Here is a 17,006-nt window from a genome sequence, read left to right as displayed (position 1 = left end):
ATTGTACAGAAAACATTTAAAAGTCTCTAACCTTCTTTAAAATGTTTAATATAGTAAAATAATTTTAAAACATGATTGTTTTCTGAAGAGAAATATCTAGAATAACTAATATCTGGCTAGTTGGGAACGTTTATCAACATGGATGTCGAAGAGCTACTTTCGTTTAAGGTCTCGATGACTAGATTAGAATATTAGATCTATAGAACTCCGAGATTATTATTTAGTAAATTTGGATATACTATATCAAGAACTGAATAATAAAAATAGAATCTAGTAAATAAATAAATGAAGTTCATTCACCATTAAATTATACTATCACTATGATTAACTAACAGTAACACTAGTTTAGTTACATTTAGTAAAATTTAGTAGAGTTAGACTCGAGTAGAAGTTACTACTTTTTACTAGAGATCTAGTAATAGTTAGATCTAGTTAATCTAGTTACTAAGTTAGTTAGTGACTACATGATCTAGTTTTTTTTTTTTGCTAACGAACATGTATCTCACTGAATATAGACTCTTTCATTAAAAGTCTTTTTTTGTAAAAAAAAAATGTAAATGAATGTTGACATCACGAATATTAGAGACTGATTGAATGGTGTAATACTGGGTTCTTACTTCCTGAAGTGCTCTAGACACGTGACGAGACAAACACTATACGACTGACTCAAGTCCGTTCAGCAGACAACATGAAGATTTTATTTACAACATAATAATAATATACTGCACTCCTTGTTAGTGCTACAAGTCAAGAAATAATAATCATATCCGCATAACAGCGGTATCAAAAGTATCCAATACGTTAACAACAAATCATGTCCGCATCTCAGCGGGTAACAATAAGAACAATTACTACTAGTGACACTGGAGCTTCAACTATAGATATCCATTGAAATACGAATAATACCTTAATATTCAATAAGCACATAATGAAATCAACTCTCAAATATTATTAATCAACAATTACTAGTCCATCGACTTTCATGCTATATACATATATATACACCAGTCCAGGAAGGAACGTCCAACCTTCCCGGACCGGGAGCAAGACCTCACTGACTTGACTTGACTTGACTCAAAGTCAACTTTGTTCACTCTACTTCCTGTTTTCTACATCAGGAATTCCACGTGTCTTTTAAACTATTAACATGACGTGAACTTTAGATCATGCAATGTCAACCAAGACTGTGACAACTACTCATACTGACTAGGTCACTATGATTAGTTTGATTAGTTACAATCAGTATGATTTAAATTAGAATAAAATCAATAATTAAAATTTAGATAAAAATGATCGTGCTATCATGATGATGATAATTGATATTATTGATAATTTAATTTAAATTAAGATCATTTAGATCTAAATTATAAATAGCTTAATTTTAACTCTAAAGTAAGTATAAATAATATTTAACAGCGTTGATTTATGATTACCGTATTTAAAATTGGGATTCATTCCTTCCTTGTCCTTGTCCAAAAGCCGTTGTTACCTAAGACGTGCCTTTTTATGACAATTTCATGAATATGCCATATGCAGGGTTCGTATTCGTAGCGCTCCTTGACCTTAAAAATGAAAAGTCTCCTAAGCCTTAAGTCCTAAAATTCTCTTAAAAATTGCCAGAATTCTACTAAAATTTTACCCAATATTTTTTTAAATATAAATTTTGCTTATTTCTTGCTAAAAATGGGAGGGGGGAACAACAGTGTAACTAGGCATTCTGATTGCATTACGCGCTAGATCTAGTCTGTAGTAACTATTGTCTATTTTTAGAGCAATTATCAGCCTAATGTGTAGGCTACACCTCTCCGGGCCCTCCCTCACCTAAAATCTTCTTGTTGTAACAGTAAGAATGACATCTGTAAATAATCTTGCTAGAAATAGTATCTAGATCTAAGTTAGAGCTAGCGAAGATATTTCGCACCTAAACTTAAAACTCTGAATTTTAGTTTATTTAATGATCTGGATACACCTAATGTCTAGATTACTATAGAAATACGCTAAATTCTAGATTTACACTAAATCACTAGAATCTAGTAAAAATAATCTTCTTACAGCTGTGAAAAGTCAGTGAATTTTAGTTTAGTCTACATCTAAGGTAAATTCAGTGAAGATTCTCATACAGCTGTGAAAAGTCTGCGAGATGTCTACAAAATGTAAATTCTCAAAGATATTCTCTAGATATGACTAGATTTAAAAGTAGAAGAAGCAATTCTTTTATCTACTTTTTAATTTTAGTCTGTTGCCTATCATTTTGGAGAGAGAGGGGGGGATTAAGAGTCTAAGACAGCTGTTCTCAACCTTTTATGCTCGGCGACCCCTTTTTACAATCCCCCACTCTGCCGCGACCCCCCCCCCCCCCCCAACAAACACAGCAATAGAAGAATAGACAAAACAATCCATATTTTCGATGGTCTTAGGCAACCCCTTGCAAATCGCCAATCGACCCCCAAGTGGGTCGCGACCCACAGGTTGGGAACCCCTGGTCTAAGACTACCCAATAATGCAGCTTTAAAATATTTTCTTCTTAAAATTAAGTCCGTGAAAACTTTTCTGGATCTATTATTAATTGTTATTTAAATTAAGTATAATTTTTAGCACTGTCTACAAACAAAGTTCTAGACATACAAAAAGGCCTATATATTACAGGCTCTGTTTATGAGGAGGATTTAAGCACAGTTTCTGAGTTTAAAACATTTCCTTAAATACACACCATGACTATAGTTTCTATAAGATAAAAAATTTACTTCAACCTTTGAGAATTTACATTTTGTAGACATCTCTAAAAAATGTTTTTTTATTTAAAAAAAACACTCAAAAAACAGGAATAGCAACCGTTTTTAATGTTTTTTAAAAATCTTTGAGAAAAAAAGATGTTTTAGGTTTTGGGATGACATTCAAGTTGTTACTGTAATAGATACACTAACGCAACAAGAGTCTCAACACATTGATTTTATTAGTCTCTTGTTTGTCTCTTCACTCCATCATCTTGTTATCAATCTGACCCACTTTAACACACTTTCCATGCTGTTCACTCAACCATGTACAATGAAGGTCAACTGGTCATTTCATACACAGGCACACACACTGCGATACCGGCCACTCAAAACACATACACTTTCTATTTCAGTTCCTTTTTCTGTGGACCTACCACAGCTGATGACATTGTTTCTGTTCTGGGTGGGATGTTGGCAAGATATGTATTTCCACTTTTAAATACCAATAATTAATATAAAAAATGTCTAGCTTTGTGGGTGTTTTTCATTGTACGTACACACATACACACATGCGCGTGCATGCATGCATGTCTTACATTTCCTCCTTAAAAACCACCTAAAATCTCCTAAAAAATTTTTATGAAAAAGTGCTACTAACCCTGAATATGAAACTAATTATGCTGGAAGGTCATTTGAGACGATGCCACCCTATATGCTTTTAAAATTCATTGACAGCCGTTTGAAACTGATGGGCCTAAGAAGTGTTTGTGCATACTTTTGAGGGCTAGAAAATTGTGTTGGTGGTTGGGGAGCGTTGTAATGAGGCCATTTTATTGAGGGGTTTAAGAGTGTTCCAGCCTAAATAAACATATATATACCAATTATTTAAACCATAGCATAGCAGGGGTATCAGCTTGCTCATAATATTGGTGTTTATTTTTTGCTGAAAAATAAGTGTTTTAAATTACAACAGAATAAAAAATTTATCAATAAAATTTTAATATCACAGTTATAATTTTAACACATATTTAAAAATAGATCTACTAGTAAAGAGTAGAAATCTGAACTATGCAGTGTGATCCTCACTTAAAATTAAATGAGAATATTTAGTATAACTGTTGTTGTTTTTTTCCAACTGAATCAGAATACTTTTTTAAAAGCTAATTATGACATAGAAAATGTGCATTAAGCTGCTTTTATTTTACCGAATAAATTAAAAAGAGATAAAACTTTTATGTTTTGTTTAACACACTGATGTTGTTTCCTTTCAGCCTGAAAAGCCTACTTTTGATTCCAAAAGTAAGAGAAACAGAGACACAGAGGAAGAAGACTATGTCAGGAAGAAAAAGCGTAGAAATGAGACAAATGGTTCTGCAATTCTTGATCGAGGTCAGATGACAGAAGAAGAAAAAGAAAAAATCAGGCAAATGATTGAGGCTGAACCTGATGTTAGTTATAGCTTTTTTATTCTTATTATATATATATACTAGCCTGACATTACCCGCGGCCTGCGGGTCTAAGTTTGTGTTTACTAATCTAGTGGATTGGATTTAAATGTATGTTTAACGTAGCTAATGATACTTTCAAGTTTTTTCTCTTTCGCTACGAAAATAAAATTAGTTTTGCGAAAATGGATTTACCCGAAGCCGATACATACATATCTATTAAAAACTAAAAGAGCGATAGCTTTGTTAAATGAATGGGATTATAAAGTGAACAATTAAACGAAATAATTTTTAGTACGCGATTCATGAATGAATATAGATCTATGCCTATCTCAACTCGGCTTCGCAGCTTTCGTAAACGAATGCAGTCTATTAAAAATGCTTTAGAAAACCAAATTTGAATGTTTATTTGATAAAATATGAAATGAATGGACTATAATTATTATGTTCATGTGTTAAAGTATAAAACTATCTGTGCTAAGAGAAGTTTTATCATCTTAGTCATCTTAGAGTTGAATTAGAGTTTTAGATCTAGGGATGGGATTATAAAGTAAACAATTAAATGAATTAATTTTTAGTAAGCGATTCATTACGGTATTGTCTAATGAAAGAATGTTTATCAGGAAATCTGCAGTCACAGATATAAAGAATTAATTAATTCAAAAAATGCTTTTGAAACACAAAATTGAAGGTTAATTTTATTATATAATAAAATCAATGGATCTTCTTTTGTATTTTCATGTGTCAAAGTAAAAAACTATCTGCGCAAAGTGTATTTCAAAAAATTAGATCTATGTCTAAATCCTTTCGATCTTTTCTATGTCAACATTGTAGACATGGCCTAGATCCATAAAATACTATAGCTGTAATAGAGTCGGACAACTTTATTTTTTTTTTTAGGGTCTTAAGTTTGTTTTAGGGCTACAATACATACACTAAGGTCTAAGTTGGTACCTAAGAAACATTCCTGCCAAGTTTTATCAAGATTGGTCAAGCGGTTTTGATGTCTATAAGTAAAATACATACACCTCACATTCTACTTTATAGTATAGATATATCAATTCTTTTTTAAGTTTAAAAAAAACAAACTTTTTTATTTCTGTTTTTATAAATAAAATAAACAAATATTAAACAACAATTTTTAGTCACATTATTACTTTTAAAAGTTGAATAGTTCAGAGGTGAGGGGGCTTGATGCTTAGTGGTAAAGTACTTAGCCTCTGAAGTGTTTCCAGTTTCACTTCAGGTGAAGACTGAGATTTTCAACTTAAGGATTTTTATGATGCCCCTGAGTTCACCCAACTCTAATGGGTATCTGACAAATGTTGAAGTAAAGGTTGCTGGTCGTTGTCTTGGCCACAGGAGTTTAGAATTTTTCAAATACTTTTTTTGTTTCTGTTGTGGTTTTGTATTTCAATAAGGACTCTTTACTATTGATGAATCCTAACCCCACCTCATTCAAACTTCATTAATGGCTAAAATGAGAAAAGAAAACAAAATTTAATTATGTATTTTAAAAAATAGATTACACATAATTTATTTTTTGTGTTCATGTCTCTAAAGGCTGAAGCTATGGATGAAACCAGCTTTAAAAAACTGTTGTTGCAGTTTGAAAAGCGTGTTTATAAAAATCAGGAGATGAGAATCAAATACCCAGATTTACCAGAAAAGTGAGTAGGGTTTAAGTAAGCTGTAGGAAGAAATAACATGTAAGAGGGATGATGTTTATATTTGGTTTTTTTTCTACTGCAACATTTTCTCTTCAATATTTTTTCTACTGTTTGCAGATTCATGGAGTCAGAAATAGAACTTAATGAGATCATTCATGAGATGCATGTGATGGCAACTGTCCCAGAATATTATCAGATCCTTGTAGACCTCCATTGTGTCCAGTCTTTATTGCAATTGATAGCTCATGAAAACACAGGTGAAATCATGTTTTATTTTGCATCAAAAGTGCTATACTATTATCCATGTTATCCATATGCATGCATATATATATATATATACATATATGTGTGTGCATTTACCAATATGATTCAATCAAAATATTAAAATAGAAAAATAATATATTTAACAGCAAAATCAAATTATGTACAAAGCTGGTATTTTATTATTAAAACTTACTTTCACTATAAAAATGTGAAGGGTGTGGATTAATTAGTTCATTATTTTAAGCATTCACTTTACATTATTTGAAAACTAAAATTATCCCCTAAATATGCAGATGTTTCTATAGCTGTTGTGGATTTACTACAAGAATTAACTGACCCTGACACATTGAATGAAAATGAAGACACTGCTATAATTTTGATAGATGCCCTGGTATGTGTTAATAATGTCTCATTATTTTTTTTTCTAGTAGCCTACAATTATAATAAATGTTGAATCTAGTTTGAGCTACATACATATTTCTTTTTACAATAATTTTGATGCTATTTTATTTAACCAAATATTGTATGATTTATTCAGTTGGATGGTCAGGTGGTGGCAGTATTGGTGAACAATTTGGAACGTCTAGATGAAAATATTAAGGAAGAATTTGAAGGAGTCCATAACAGTTTGGGTAACTTTTTGTTTCATTATTTTTATTTTATGTAGGTTTTTTTTTTTTTTATTACAGATATTTTTTTTAACAAAATATTTTTAAATGTTGTAATAAAAGGTATCCATTACTATTCAGAACTTATGCTTAGGAGTAGACTACAAAACAGTACTGGGAACTGATGGGTGAAAATGAAAGTCTTATTATTATATGCTTAGGCTACATATTTTGTTTTCTGACATGATAAAACTTCAGTTGAACTAAAAATAAATAAAGTAAAATATCATCAAGTCAAATAGATAATTGAGCTTAATTTTATTTTGGGTCATAAGGGTTTCGGTGCAGCCAGTAAGAAATTTGCCCTTTGACCACTGAGAAAAAATTTACCGGACTTTCACTCCTGTCATATCTAAAGATTCTTCACATGTATGATCACTCCATATTTTGTGGTGTCAACTTCTGGTCACTTTTCGCCTAAAGCCTTTATATTCGTTTTCTCAGTTTTCTGTGATCATGTTGAGGCCACTACTATAGCTCACGGGTACAGCTTCCTTGTTCATCGTTGGGTTGCTGTGATGTTTATGCAACCAAATCCATCAACTTTTCTCATTCAGCAGCTGTTCTTAGTAGGATATCAAGAAAGAGGCTAGTTCATTCTTTTACGTTGTCCAGACAGTTTTTCTTTGGATGACATTTCTTCGTGGTCCCTCCACTGTACCTTGAAGGATGACTTTTAACAGTGAGTCATGTCTTACAATATGACAGAACCAACTCAACTTTCGATTGTTCACAGTATTGAGGAGTTTCTCCATTTTGCATTCCTAATCTGAAAAAAAATCATTTGTTTTGACTAACATTAGTTTTATTTAGCCAAATCCATTCATGTCTTGAGTTTTGTTGTTAATATTGTTTTACTATGATATATTAATGGACAATGATTTTATTTTCAGAAAGATCTATGTTGCTCTCTTATTTATTACAACTTATTACAAAATATATATTGCTATAGAACACACACACAAATAACTTAAATGGTGTGATTAATCACTTTACAATTCTTGCCACAGCTATCATTGAGAATATGTCAGAGTTCAAACCAGAAATGTGTCCAGAAGCTGCACAACAAGGCTTGCTGCAATGGTTATTGAAGAGATTGAGGGTCAGTTAATAGATAATAAATATATCTCTATTAACTTACTGTTTAATTTCATGGGAGGTGGGCACTTCAAAAACATGCATAAAAAATTGTTTGGTATAAAATTTATAATATTTGGAGGAAATTAGAAAATGATAATTGTAATGCATTAGTAAAGCTAAAACTGTAGCAGCTTAACAATTTTCATTGCTAGGTTTATCTGTTAATTCATTTTTGTTGTAGGGAAGACCAAAGACTGAAAACCACAAGAAGTTTTTAACTATTATCTGCAGATTAACATTGTTAAATTATCTGTACAGCTGCAGAAAGAAACCCATACATATGTGACTTATGCCCATCCAAAAAAAAACAAACTTTTGAGGTTTATTCACATAATTGACATATAGAGGGGGCATGGTGGCTGAGTGGTAAAGCATTGGTTTCAGAACTGGGGGGTCCTGGGTTCGAATCCTGGTGAAGACTGATTTTTTATTTTCGGGATCTTTAAGGTGCCTCTGAATTCACCTAGTTAAAATTGGTACCTGACATTAGTTTGGGTAAAGTAAAGGCAGTTCGTTGTTGTGCTGGCCACATGACCCACTTATAAACTGTAGGCCACAAAAACATGGCTTTTACATCAATTGCCTTATAGACCACATGGAAGTTGAATTTCCTTTTTTTTTTCATTACTTGACATTCAGAGCCTGGCTATAAATGAGAAAGTCTGGACTGAAAGTGGCTGAGAATTGAGGCTTTGACTCCGGAATTAATTTTCACATTTGGACAGAATTTTTTTTTTTTTTTGCTTTCGGGGTGAAAAGAGTGCTTTGATTTAACTTTTATAATTTTTTTTGTTTTTTTATTAGAAAACGATATATTTAGTATAGAATTAATAAGGAATGCATGCCCTTTTATATAGTACAAATCATTTTTTTATAAAGCAAAAAAAAATTTTTATATTAATGTTTGAAATTTAAAAATAGAAACTTATCCACTGCAAAAAAAAAAGCCTTCAAGATCTAGATCTAGACCTGATCTTGGAAAACATTTATGTTCCATATTGAAAATAAATATTTTTTTAATCATATTTATCCATATTGTCACAAAAATTTATATTGAAAACACATCTAAAACACATTAAATGGAAATTTTGAGCTAATTATCCATGTCACTACTATTAGAAAAATGAAAACTGACCTCCGTGGGCAAGTCAACAGCTCTGGGTCTATATTAGATCAAGATCTAGGGAATATATTATGATCCAAAGTAGGAAAAAAATATTATTTACAATATTTATTCATATTTCCTCCTAGCTTTTTATGAAAACCATTTTAAAACACATAGAATGAATGTTCTGAGCTCATTATCCCCTATTACTATGCCTATTACCTGCCTACCGTTACGCAAAATGCATATTCTTTACGCAAAATCTCCTAAAAATGACCTCCAGTACGCAAATACAAATTTAACCCGTGGCGTTACGCATTCCGTATCATTTTTGTCCCTCTCTAGACAAGCTTACGAGTGGTCACGGGGGTCACACTAAGCCGTCATATGGTGGAAGGGGCAAGAAAAGGTGGGATGAACACATTGTGCCCAGATTTTACGTTGGTTAGGGTTACGTTTGTACTAAAATTGTAGCGGATCCACAGGACCAGTAACACTCCAGATCTAGACTAGATATCAATTATCATCTCATATAGATCTAGATTTAGATCTAATCTATTCTAAAGCTTCTAAATCTAGACAATCTAGTTAGATCATGATGTAGATTTAGATCTAAATAATTAAATAGTAAGTTTAGATCTAGAATTTATATAATTTAGGCTAAGATTTCTTTATACATATCTAGTCAATCTAGATTTGTGACTTGTCTTTTCTGGCATCTATAGTATAGACCAGATCTCTATTACTATAGTTATAGTATTAGAAATTAATATAAATTAATGTTAGTTAGGTAGATTTAGATTTTTAGATCTAGTCTCTAGAGCTCTGCAACTACTAGATTCTCTAGTCTAGATCTAGATTCTAAATTTTCTAGTGGCAGTTGTGACACAAATTTGATGGCCTGTATTAATTAAAAAGGAAATTGTCTTTTTTAACAGGCCCTATATATCTAGATCTAAATATAATTTTATTTTGCTTTTAAAATATATAATATCTATATATATATATATATAATAATAATAAGGCTTGTCTTCGAGTCCAAATATCAGTGAGGAATGCAGTATTTCCAGTGCCTGCGCAGCCCCAACTGTGACCTAGATATTTTGCCACAACCAGGGCAAGCATAACCAATGTCCGCAGTTTGTCGATTTAGATTTTTTTTCTGGCGTCTGTCCTCGGCAGTGGATTTTCTTTTGGTATACGTATATATATATACCTATTGTATTTGACAAAATAGTCGACCGCGCAAGTGTTACACATTCTGGTGCCAAAATACACATTTTGACCATAAGTGTTACACATTAGGACTTTTTTAGGTAGGCAGGTGTTCTATGACCCAGAACAAAAATCTAAAGAAAATAGAGCCTTTTTAAAGGGAAACTTTTCAATATAATGTTTTAAGCAATTAAAAACATATACTGGAGAAAAAAACTAAAAATAAAATGGCTGGGTAAAATCAACGACGGAAGCGTCGTTACAGAGTCAAAGAGTTAATAAGGACTGCTCACATGTTCAGCTAGCGTCTTGCTAAGACAACTATTCAGTACCCTCAGTGCTGTTTGTATGACAACTGAAACTGTTTAAAAAAACGGTGCCAAGTTTCCATGACAGGAATGGTTCTAATACTACAAGTGGATAATTTTTCAGGCATTTGGGACTCAAACAGTAGCATGTTTGAAAGAGTCTGTTAACTACAGGTGCATATAGTGACATGTTTTCAACATTGCCATGGTAGGGATAAAGTGCAACAAAAAAGTCGAAGAACATAACATGTGTTTTTTTAAACATAGAAGGTCCTTAACATTATACATTGGCACTCACTGAAAGAAAAAACTTTAGCAAAAAGAATCGTAATCAAGATTCGCTGTATGGAACAAGATAAATGCAACTTATCTACTTAGGGCAAATGGTAGTGCTAGCTCATTTTACCCACTTAATATCTCAGCACTACTAGATGCTTGTGCAAAACTTAATCTGTTTCAATACATTTCATTTCAGATGAAGCGGCCATTTGATCAAAATAAATTGTATGCTAGTGAAATTTTGGCTATTTTATTGCAAGATTCTGAAGGTTTGTAATGTTTGGAAAAATAAGAAATTATAAAAGACTAAAGTTTAATTTGAGTGATTTTAATTTGCATTGTTCGTCATTAATTTTTATATGTACAATAAAAACACAATTTTCATTAAAATATACTTGACGTAAAATAAAGTTTAATATATTCTTTGTGTGTTGAAAGGGTTTTATAAATTAATATTACAATTATTTTTTTTTTTCAGAAAACAGACAGTTACTTGGAGAGTTAGATGGTATTGATATATTGCTACAACAATTAGCTGTAAGTCATTATTCAATCACAATGGGGGTTTTATTTCAAAATTTACTTAGGTTAAGTGTCTCTGAGAACATCAAAACTTTTTTAAAAATCTTAATATATTTTTAGAATATATGTGTTTTCTCTGACTATCCATCAGCCATTCTGTTTGTAAATATGTAAACATTAATTTCTTAACTATAGTCAGTTCTGTTTTAATTTACTTCCGAAAACTAAAATGTAGAATAAATTTATGTGTGTTTATGTATCAGAGTTTTAAGAAACATGATCCTGGAAGTAAAGATGAGGTAGAGCTAATGGAGGACCTCTTCAATTCCATGTGTTCAGCTTTAGCATTTCCTGCTAACAGGTCAAGGTTTCTCAGGGGGGAAGGTTTACAACTGATGAATCTCATGTTAAGGTAATAAAAACAGTCTCTTTTTTAAACATATTACATATATCTTCTTCAAAAAATATTGGATACATCTTTAAAAGATATAAACTCTTTTTTATTTATTTTGTTTTTTCCTTTAAAATATTAAATAAATCTTTTTTTTTTTAATTTAAATAGTCTAATAAAAGAAATTTTGAAATATAAAAAAAATACATTTCTAAATTCTTGATTCTTTTTCTTTGACAGTTGCTTCATTTGCCAAATGCCTGAATTTATTATCCCCCAAAATTATGTATCTATTAAATTTATTTCCAGGGAAAAAAAACTGTCTCGTAATAGTGCTATTAAAGTTCTAAATCATGCCATGACTGGAATAGAGGGTCAAGAAAATTGCCAAAAATTTGTTGAAATTCTAGGTCTACGCAGTATATTTCCTTTATTTATGAAAACTCCAAAACAGACCAAGACAGGACCTGCGCCCGATGAGCTAGAAGGTATCATTTGATTATAATTGTTACCCTTGTTTGGTTTTCTCCTAAATTTTCTGCATTCTTTATTGGACAGTATGTGAGAGTGCATGCATTAAATGACATACTTTATAGGATAGATCCTATTAAAATAATTATAAATATTTGTAGTAATATTTTGAAATATAAATTATTAATGTAAAAACAAGAAATAAAGGAATGTGTGTTACACAAAATCATACTATTGGTTCATTGTTTGATTCAGATGCAAAAAAGGTAAGTTTCAATATATTTAACTCATGGGGATGGAATTAGATTACAATAGTTTTTGAGATATCAATGTGAAAAACAACCACACAAAACTAGTAGCAATCTTTCCCATCTTTTAATGGCTGCTAAAAAAGAACTTAGCAGATCTTTTATTATTGTTACTTATAGGGCTGCATGTGATAACTTTTTGTTGATGTTTTTTTAATTGATAGATTTCCATTTCTTTTAACAGAACACATTTGTTCAATTATTGCATCAATGTTGAGAAACTGTCAAGGAACTCCAAGACAAAGGCTTCTTATTAAGTTTACAGAAAATGATCATGAAAAGGTAATAGAGCCTTATTTTATGATAGGAAATGAATTTATGGGAAAATTCACTAATAGTTTTGTAATAAATAATTAAATAAAAAAAAAAAAAAACTACTGAATTTTTTTACATTTTTTTTTTAATTCTGACTTTTGGTTTTTAAAATAACATTCATGTAGCATACAAATCTATTTATATCTACACAAGTTTGTGTAGCAGGAATTTTTTTTTTTTTATATCACTACTTTTAATTAATTGTTGCTGTTGTTACTGACGTTTTAGTTTTCTCTTGTTTAAAATTTACTGTACTAGGTTGAAAGATTACTTGAATTACATTTCAAATATTTGGACAAGGTTAGACAGTGTGATGATCAAATTGAAAGAGAAAAAATGGTCAGTATACTAATTATAATGGATAATAGGTTGATGTTTTTTTTTTAACACTATAAATTTATGTAATGGGTGATAAAACTAGTTTTTGAAAATATGTCAAGAAATGGTGCTCCCCTAATTTTTTAAAATGTTAGTAAAATTAATCCTAAAACTTGCAGAACTAATGAAAACTTCTCTTGGGCTATTCTTAACTTTACCTTTAACTCCTGATTGATGAATGAAAAGTCATTTAAATAGCACAACATATCTGCATCCTTAAATTATGATTAAAGCCACAATTTTAATTTATAATCCTAATCATACAGAATAGATTCTAACTTTAGAAAAAAATATTTAAAAAAACGATGACATTGAAGCAAATATGTTATTAGTTAGACCAGCAAAGCCATCCTGTTTTAGTTTTTATAGTAGATAAGTTGTGTTATCATGCTTATAAAGTACTTTGTTCACATTTTGATGTAATAAAATATAGTAAGAAAGAAAATGAAGCAATATGGAGAATGTTGAAAGCAATTTAATGGAACTTGAAAACTAGAAGACTCAGAAAGATTTTGAAATAGTCGAATCCTGTTAATTTGACCAGCTGCTTATTTAGATTGAATTCTTAACTACCAAAACAAATCCTGTAATACAATTTATTCCAGTTAATCAAACCAGCTAGTTATTAGGAACAAAATGATTGCATCCTTATGTGATCTGATTAACCAATCAACTGTTAAGAGACTTTTTTTTTAAGAGCTCATCTTATCTTCTACAGAATGAGAAGATAGTTGTATGTTGTTTTTTTTTTTTTTTGTTTACCATATTTACCAATAAACTATATAAAGATTTCCTTTAATATATGAAAATCTTCCATAATCCTAATTGTAATTTTGTATGACTTTAATTTCTGAGAATTTTGCTATTTGTTTAATAATTCAAATTGAGGAAAATTTTGCTATTCTAATATAGCTTAATAATTCAAATTGAGGATGAGGACTAATATATGTGCCATTGAAGAGCATGTGACAGGTGGGGAAATGTGACGTGTGTTTGGCGCGTTTAATGTCTAGGGGATGATTATTTTTAAATATCACACACCAACCTATCAGCATATGAATCGGGAGCATGCACACAACGAGACAAGCAATGAAAGATAGATACAAAAGTTAAAATAAAAGAATATTTATTTACATAAATATACATATAAGAATAAAAAGGGGGGAGGGTTTGCATCTATCTCTAAATAATACTAGGTTTAATCATCACTCTTGCACCTAATAAGAGAGTATGTCACTTTGTCCTCTGACTTAGCTGGTATTCCTGTTGATGTCGCAGCTGGCTGTGTCCTGGCTTGAGGTTCTGCAGCTGGAGGTGGCGCTCTAGCGGATAGAGGGACGCCGGTGATATAGTTCTTGTGGAGTCTCAATCCCCAAAATCTAATATCTGTAGTGGGCACAGTAGGGCGGGTGGCCGGCTACCGTGGGCACAAGGTTACTGCGGGCAGAGCGGATCTGCCGTGGGCAGAGTAGTTGACAGGATATGTCCAGTGAGTTGCAGAGGGTTGGCGTAGCTATGACGTCTCACACAGATCTGAATCTATAGGGACGTCGCACCTAATAGCTTGACAGGTGGGCTGTCGAATAGGCGGGCAATGCCGATAGCGCCGAGTAGTAGAGTTGAGTAGATCTCAGTAGGCAAGTGCAGTGCTGAATGGCACAAAGCACATAAATAGGCAGGTAAATAATCCGATAAATAGATCGTTGATCCAATAAATAGGCAGACACCTGAGGGAGGCTGCGGATAAATAAAGACAAGTTAGGACATGTCTTTCATGCATCGTATCGATGCCCTCGACTGAGGTGCATTCGTCAGATTGGTGAAATGGCTTTAGAGCACAGTATGGAGATGATGACAAATGGTATGGGGGAAAAATAGATGGCTGATATAATAGCAATATAAAATGTACATAGAAGGAGAAATAATAATATAGAATGTACATAGTAAAATTATCAAGGCGGTCAACCGAGATAAAGGAAATAAAATAAGATGTGCAAATATATACATGGTTGCATCAACGATCAATTGAGCAACATAGCATTAATAGATTAATGCAATACTAAAATACATACTAATATAAATGAACTAAGCAAAATACACATGATAATATCCAATGGAAATAGCACAAAAGTAATTAAGATGGAACTTGTGATTAAGTTCGGCTTACCACCAGGTATTCCTCTAGGAGGGAGAATGTGTGAAGTAGTCCAGACTCGATTGCTCAGATAGAATGCGAAATAAGAGGGTCTGATTTGATTTGGATCTACTTTATATAGGCCTGGAGAATATGGGCGGAAACAGGAAATGTCCTAAGCTTAGAATTATCTTACATGTGGGTGAATTAGACTCGAGATGGGAGTCGCACATTTGAAAGGTCAATGGGCCTGCTGGTCCGCATGATCTCCTAGATCAAAGAGAGACGTGGGATAAAAGGGGGGGGGGGAGAGTGACTTGCATCTCACACAAGGTGGTGTCAACTGCGGATGTCAGGCATCCGGCGGGTAGGACAAAAGAGATTGTGTGTTTACCTTTCCCCGATCAAGGGCAGATAAATGGAAGGACGCGCCTTAGCTTTCTCCAATGTGGTCAACTAAGTCCAGCCTCGAGGAGAAAAGGTGGGGCGGGTGAAGATTTTAGGGGTAGGATGGGGAAATAATTAAAATAAAATAAATAAATAAAGATAAATAATAATTAATGCTGTGATAAATTTGAGTGACTCTGACAGCGAGTTTTTAACTTGTCACAGAGCAACAAAAAAAAAACTTGCCTTTCTCAGAAACAAAAAGGGGGATAGAGGGCATATATATTTTTTTCGTATAGACCAGAACAAGTAGGCTTTACACAGACACATTGAAATTTCCATAGAACTTCTTCAGATTTTTTTGTTGTATTCTTAATTTTCCAATATATTTATTTTTAATGTTTATTAAGTAACTTAAACATATTTTACATAATTTCTTCTAGCATCAATAAAATATTCTCTGTTTGTAAAATAAATCTACTTTTCCATTAATTAGCGATTAAAACAGCATGGTGAAGAGTTGAATGAGGACATGGAAGATGAGTTTTACTTAAAACGTTTAGATTCTGGTCTATTTACACTACAACTTATTGATTACATCATGCTAGAGACATGTGCAAGTGGAGCTTCTTCGGTATATCTTTACTTTTCCTTTTTTCTTTGTTGAAAATAAAATAGATGTTTTTTTTTATAAAGTAGTTAGTTCCCCTTTCAGACCTTGTGATCTATAGGGCAGATGATGTTAAGTTTAAGTTTCTATGGTCCAATATTATTGTAACCTAATAGAAATGTTTGTAACCCACTTCCAAAGTATTGGACTCACATTTTTCATGTATTGGTTGTATTTCATATATTATGAAAGATTCATTCCATCACCATCCTTTTTAATTGCTAAAATTATTTGTTTCAGATTCGTGCAAGAGTAATGCAGATTTTAAATATGAGAGGTGGCTCAGTCAAAGTTATTAGGGGCATCATGAGAGGTATAAATTTAACTGAAAATATTTATGGTTTCTTTCCCTACTCACATGGTTTCAAAATGAAATACTTATAAATTTGTTGATTTTTCCAGAGTATGCTGGGAATATCGGAGATGCTAAGGATTCTGTGGCAAAAGAAGCAGAGAAAGAAAGAATTCTTGCTCTTGTAGACAAATTTTGAAATTGATATTGTATTATTTGTAAATATTGCCAATAAATGTTATACAGTTACAAACTTTAAGTGCATCATTGTTTTTCACACAATCTAAAATAGTGTAAAAAAGACAAGTTTGTACTGTTTAAATCAACACT

The 17,006-nt window shown here is 31.8% G+C and overlaps 1 protein-coding gene across 2 annotated transcripts; it reads left to right on the top strand.

Annotated features, from left to right (window-relative positions):
* The first annotated feature begins 9 nt into the window (after positions 1 to 9).
* LOC106063344 (beta-catenin-like protein 1) lies at positions 10 to 16,935 on the top strand. Of its 2 annotated transcripts, none has more exons than XM_013221677.2 (16): positions 10 to 168; positions 3,986 to 4,162; positions 5,723 to 5,829; positions 5,947 to 6,086; positions 6,387 to 6,484; positions 6,632 to 6,725; positions 7,772 to 7,863; positions 11,005 to 11,077; positions 11,287 to 11,345; positions 11,594 to 11,742; positions 12,031 to 12,209; positions 12,685 to 12,782; positions 13,074 to 13,154; positions 16,211 to 16,348; positions 16,625 to 16,697; positions 16,787 to 16,935. In XM_013221677.2, exons 1-16 carry the CDS (start codon positions 139 to 141, stop codon positions 16,873 to 16,875), a joined length of 1,677 nt encoding a protein of 558 aa, XP_013077131.2. In that variant the 5' UTR covers positions 10 to 138; the 3' UTR covers positions 16,876 to 16,935. The 2 variants fall into 2 exon arrangements, with proteins under 2 accessions (XP_013077131.2, XP_055891911.1); XM_056035936.1 differs by lacking the exon at positions 10 to 168 and adding an exon at positions 3,024 to 3,197.
* The last annotated feature ends 71 nt before the right edge of the window (positions 16,936 to 17,006 follow it).

The sequence above is a fragment of the Biomphalaria glabrata genome, chromosome 7, assembly GCF_947242115.1.
Source record: "Biomphalaria glabrata chromosome 7, xgBioGlab47.1, whole genome shotgun sequence".
Lineage (NCBI taxonomy): Eukaryota > Metazoa > Mollusca > Gastropoda > Planorbidae > Biomphalaria > Biomphalaria glabrata.
Note: the sequence above shows the minus strand (reverse complement) of the source record. Positions and strands in the feature narration are given on the sequence as shown.

Bases quoted from the DNA above. Each gene is read 5' to 3' on its own strand.
- LOC106063344 (XM_056035936.1), top strand. From the start codon at position 3,039: ATGTACAATGAAGGTCAACTGGTCATTTCATACACAGGCACACACACT. The intron at 11,346-11,593 runs GTAAGTCATTAT...TTTATGTATCAG, and splicing joins TATTGCTACAACAATTAGCT to AGTTTTAAGAAACATGATCC. The intron at 16,698-16,786 runs GTATAAATTTAA...TGATTTTTCCAG, and splicing joins TATTAGGGGCATCATGAGAG to AGTATGCTGGGAATATCGGA.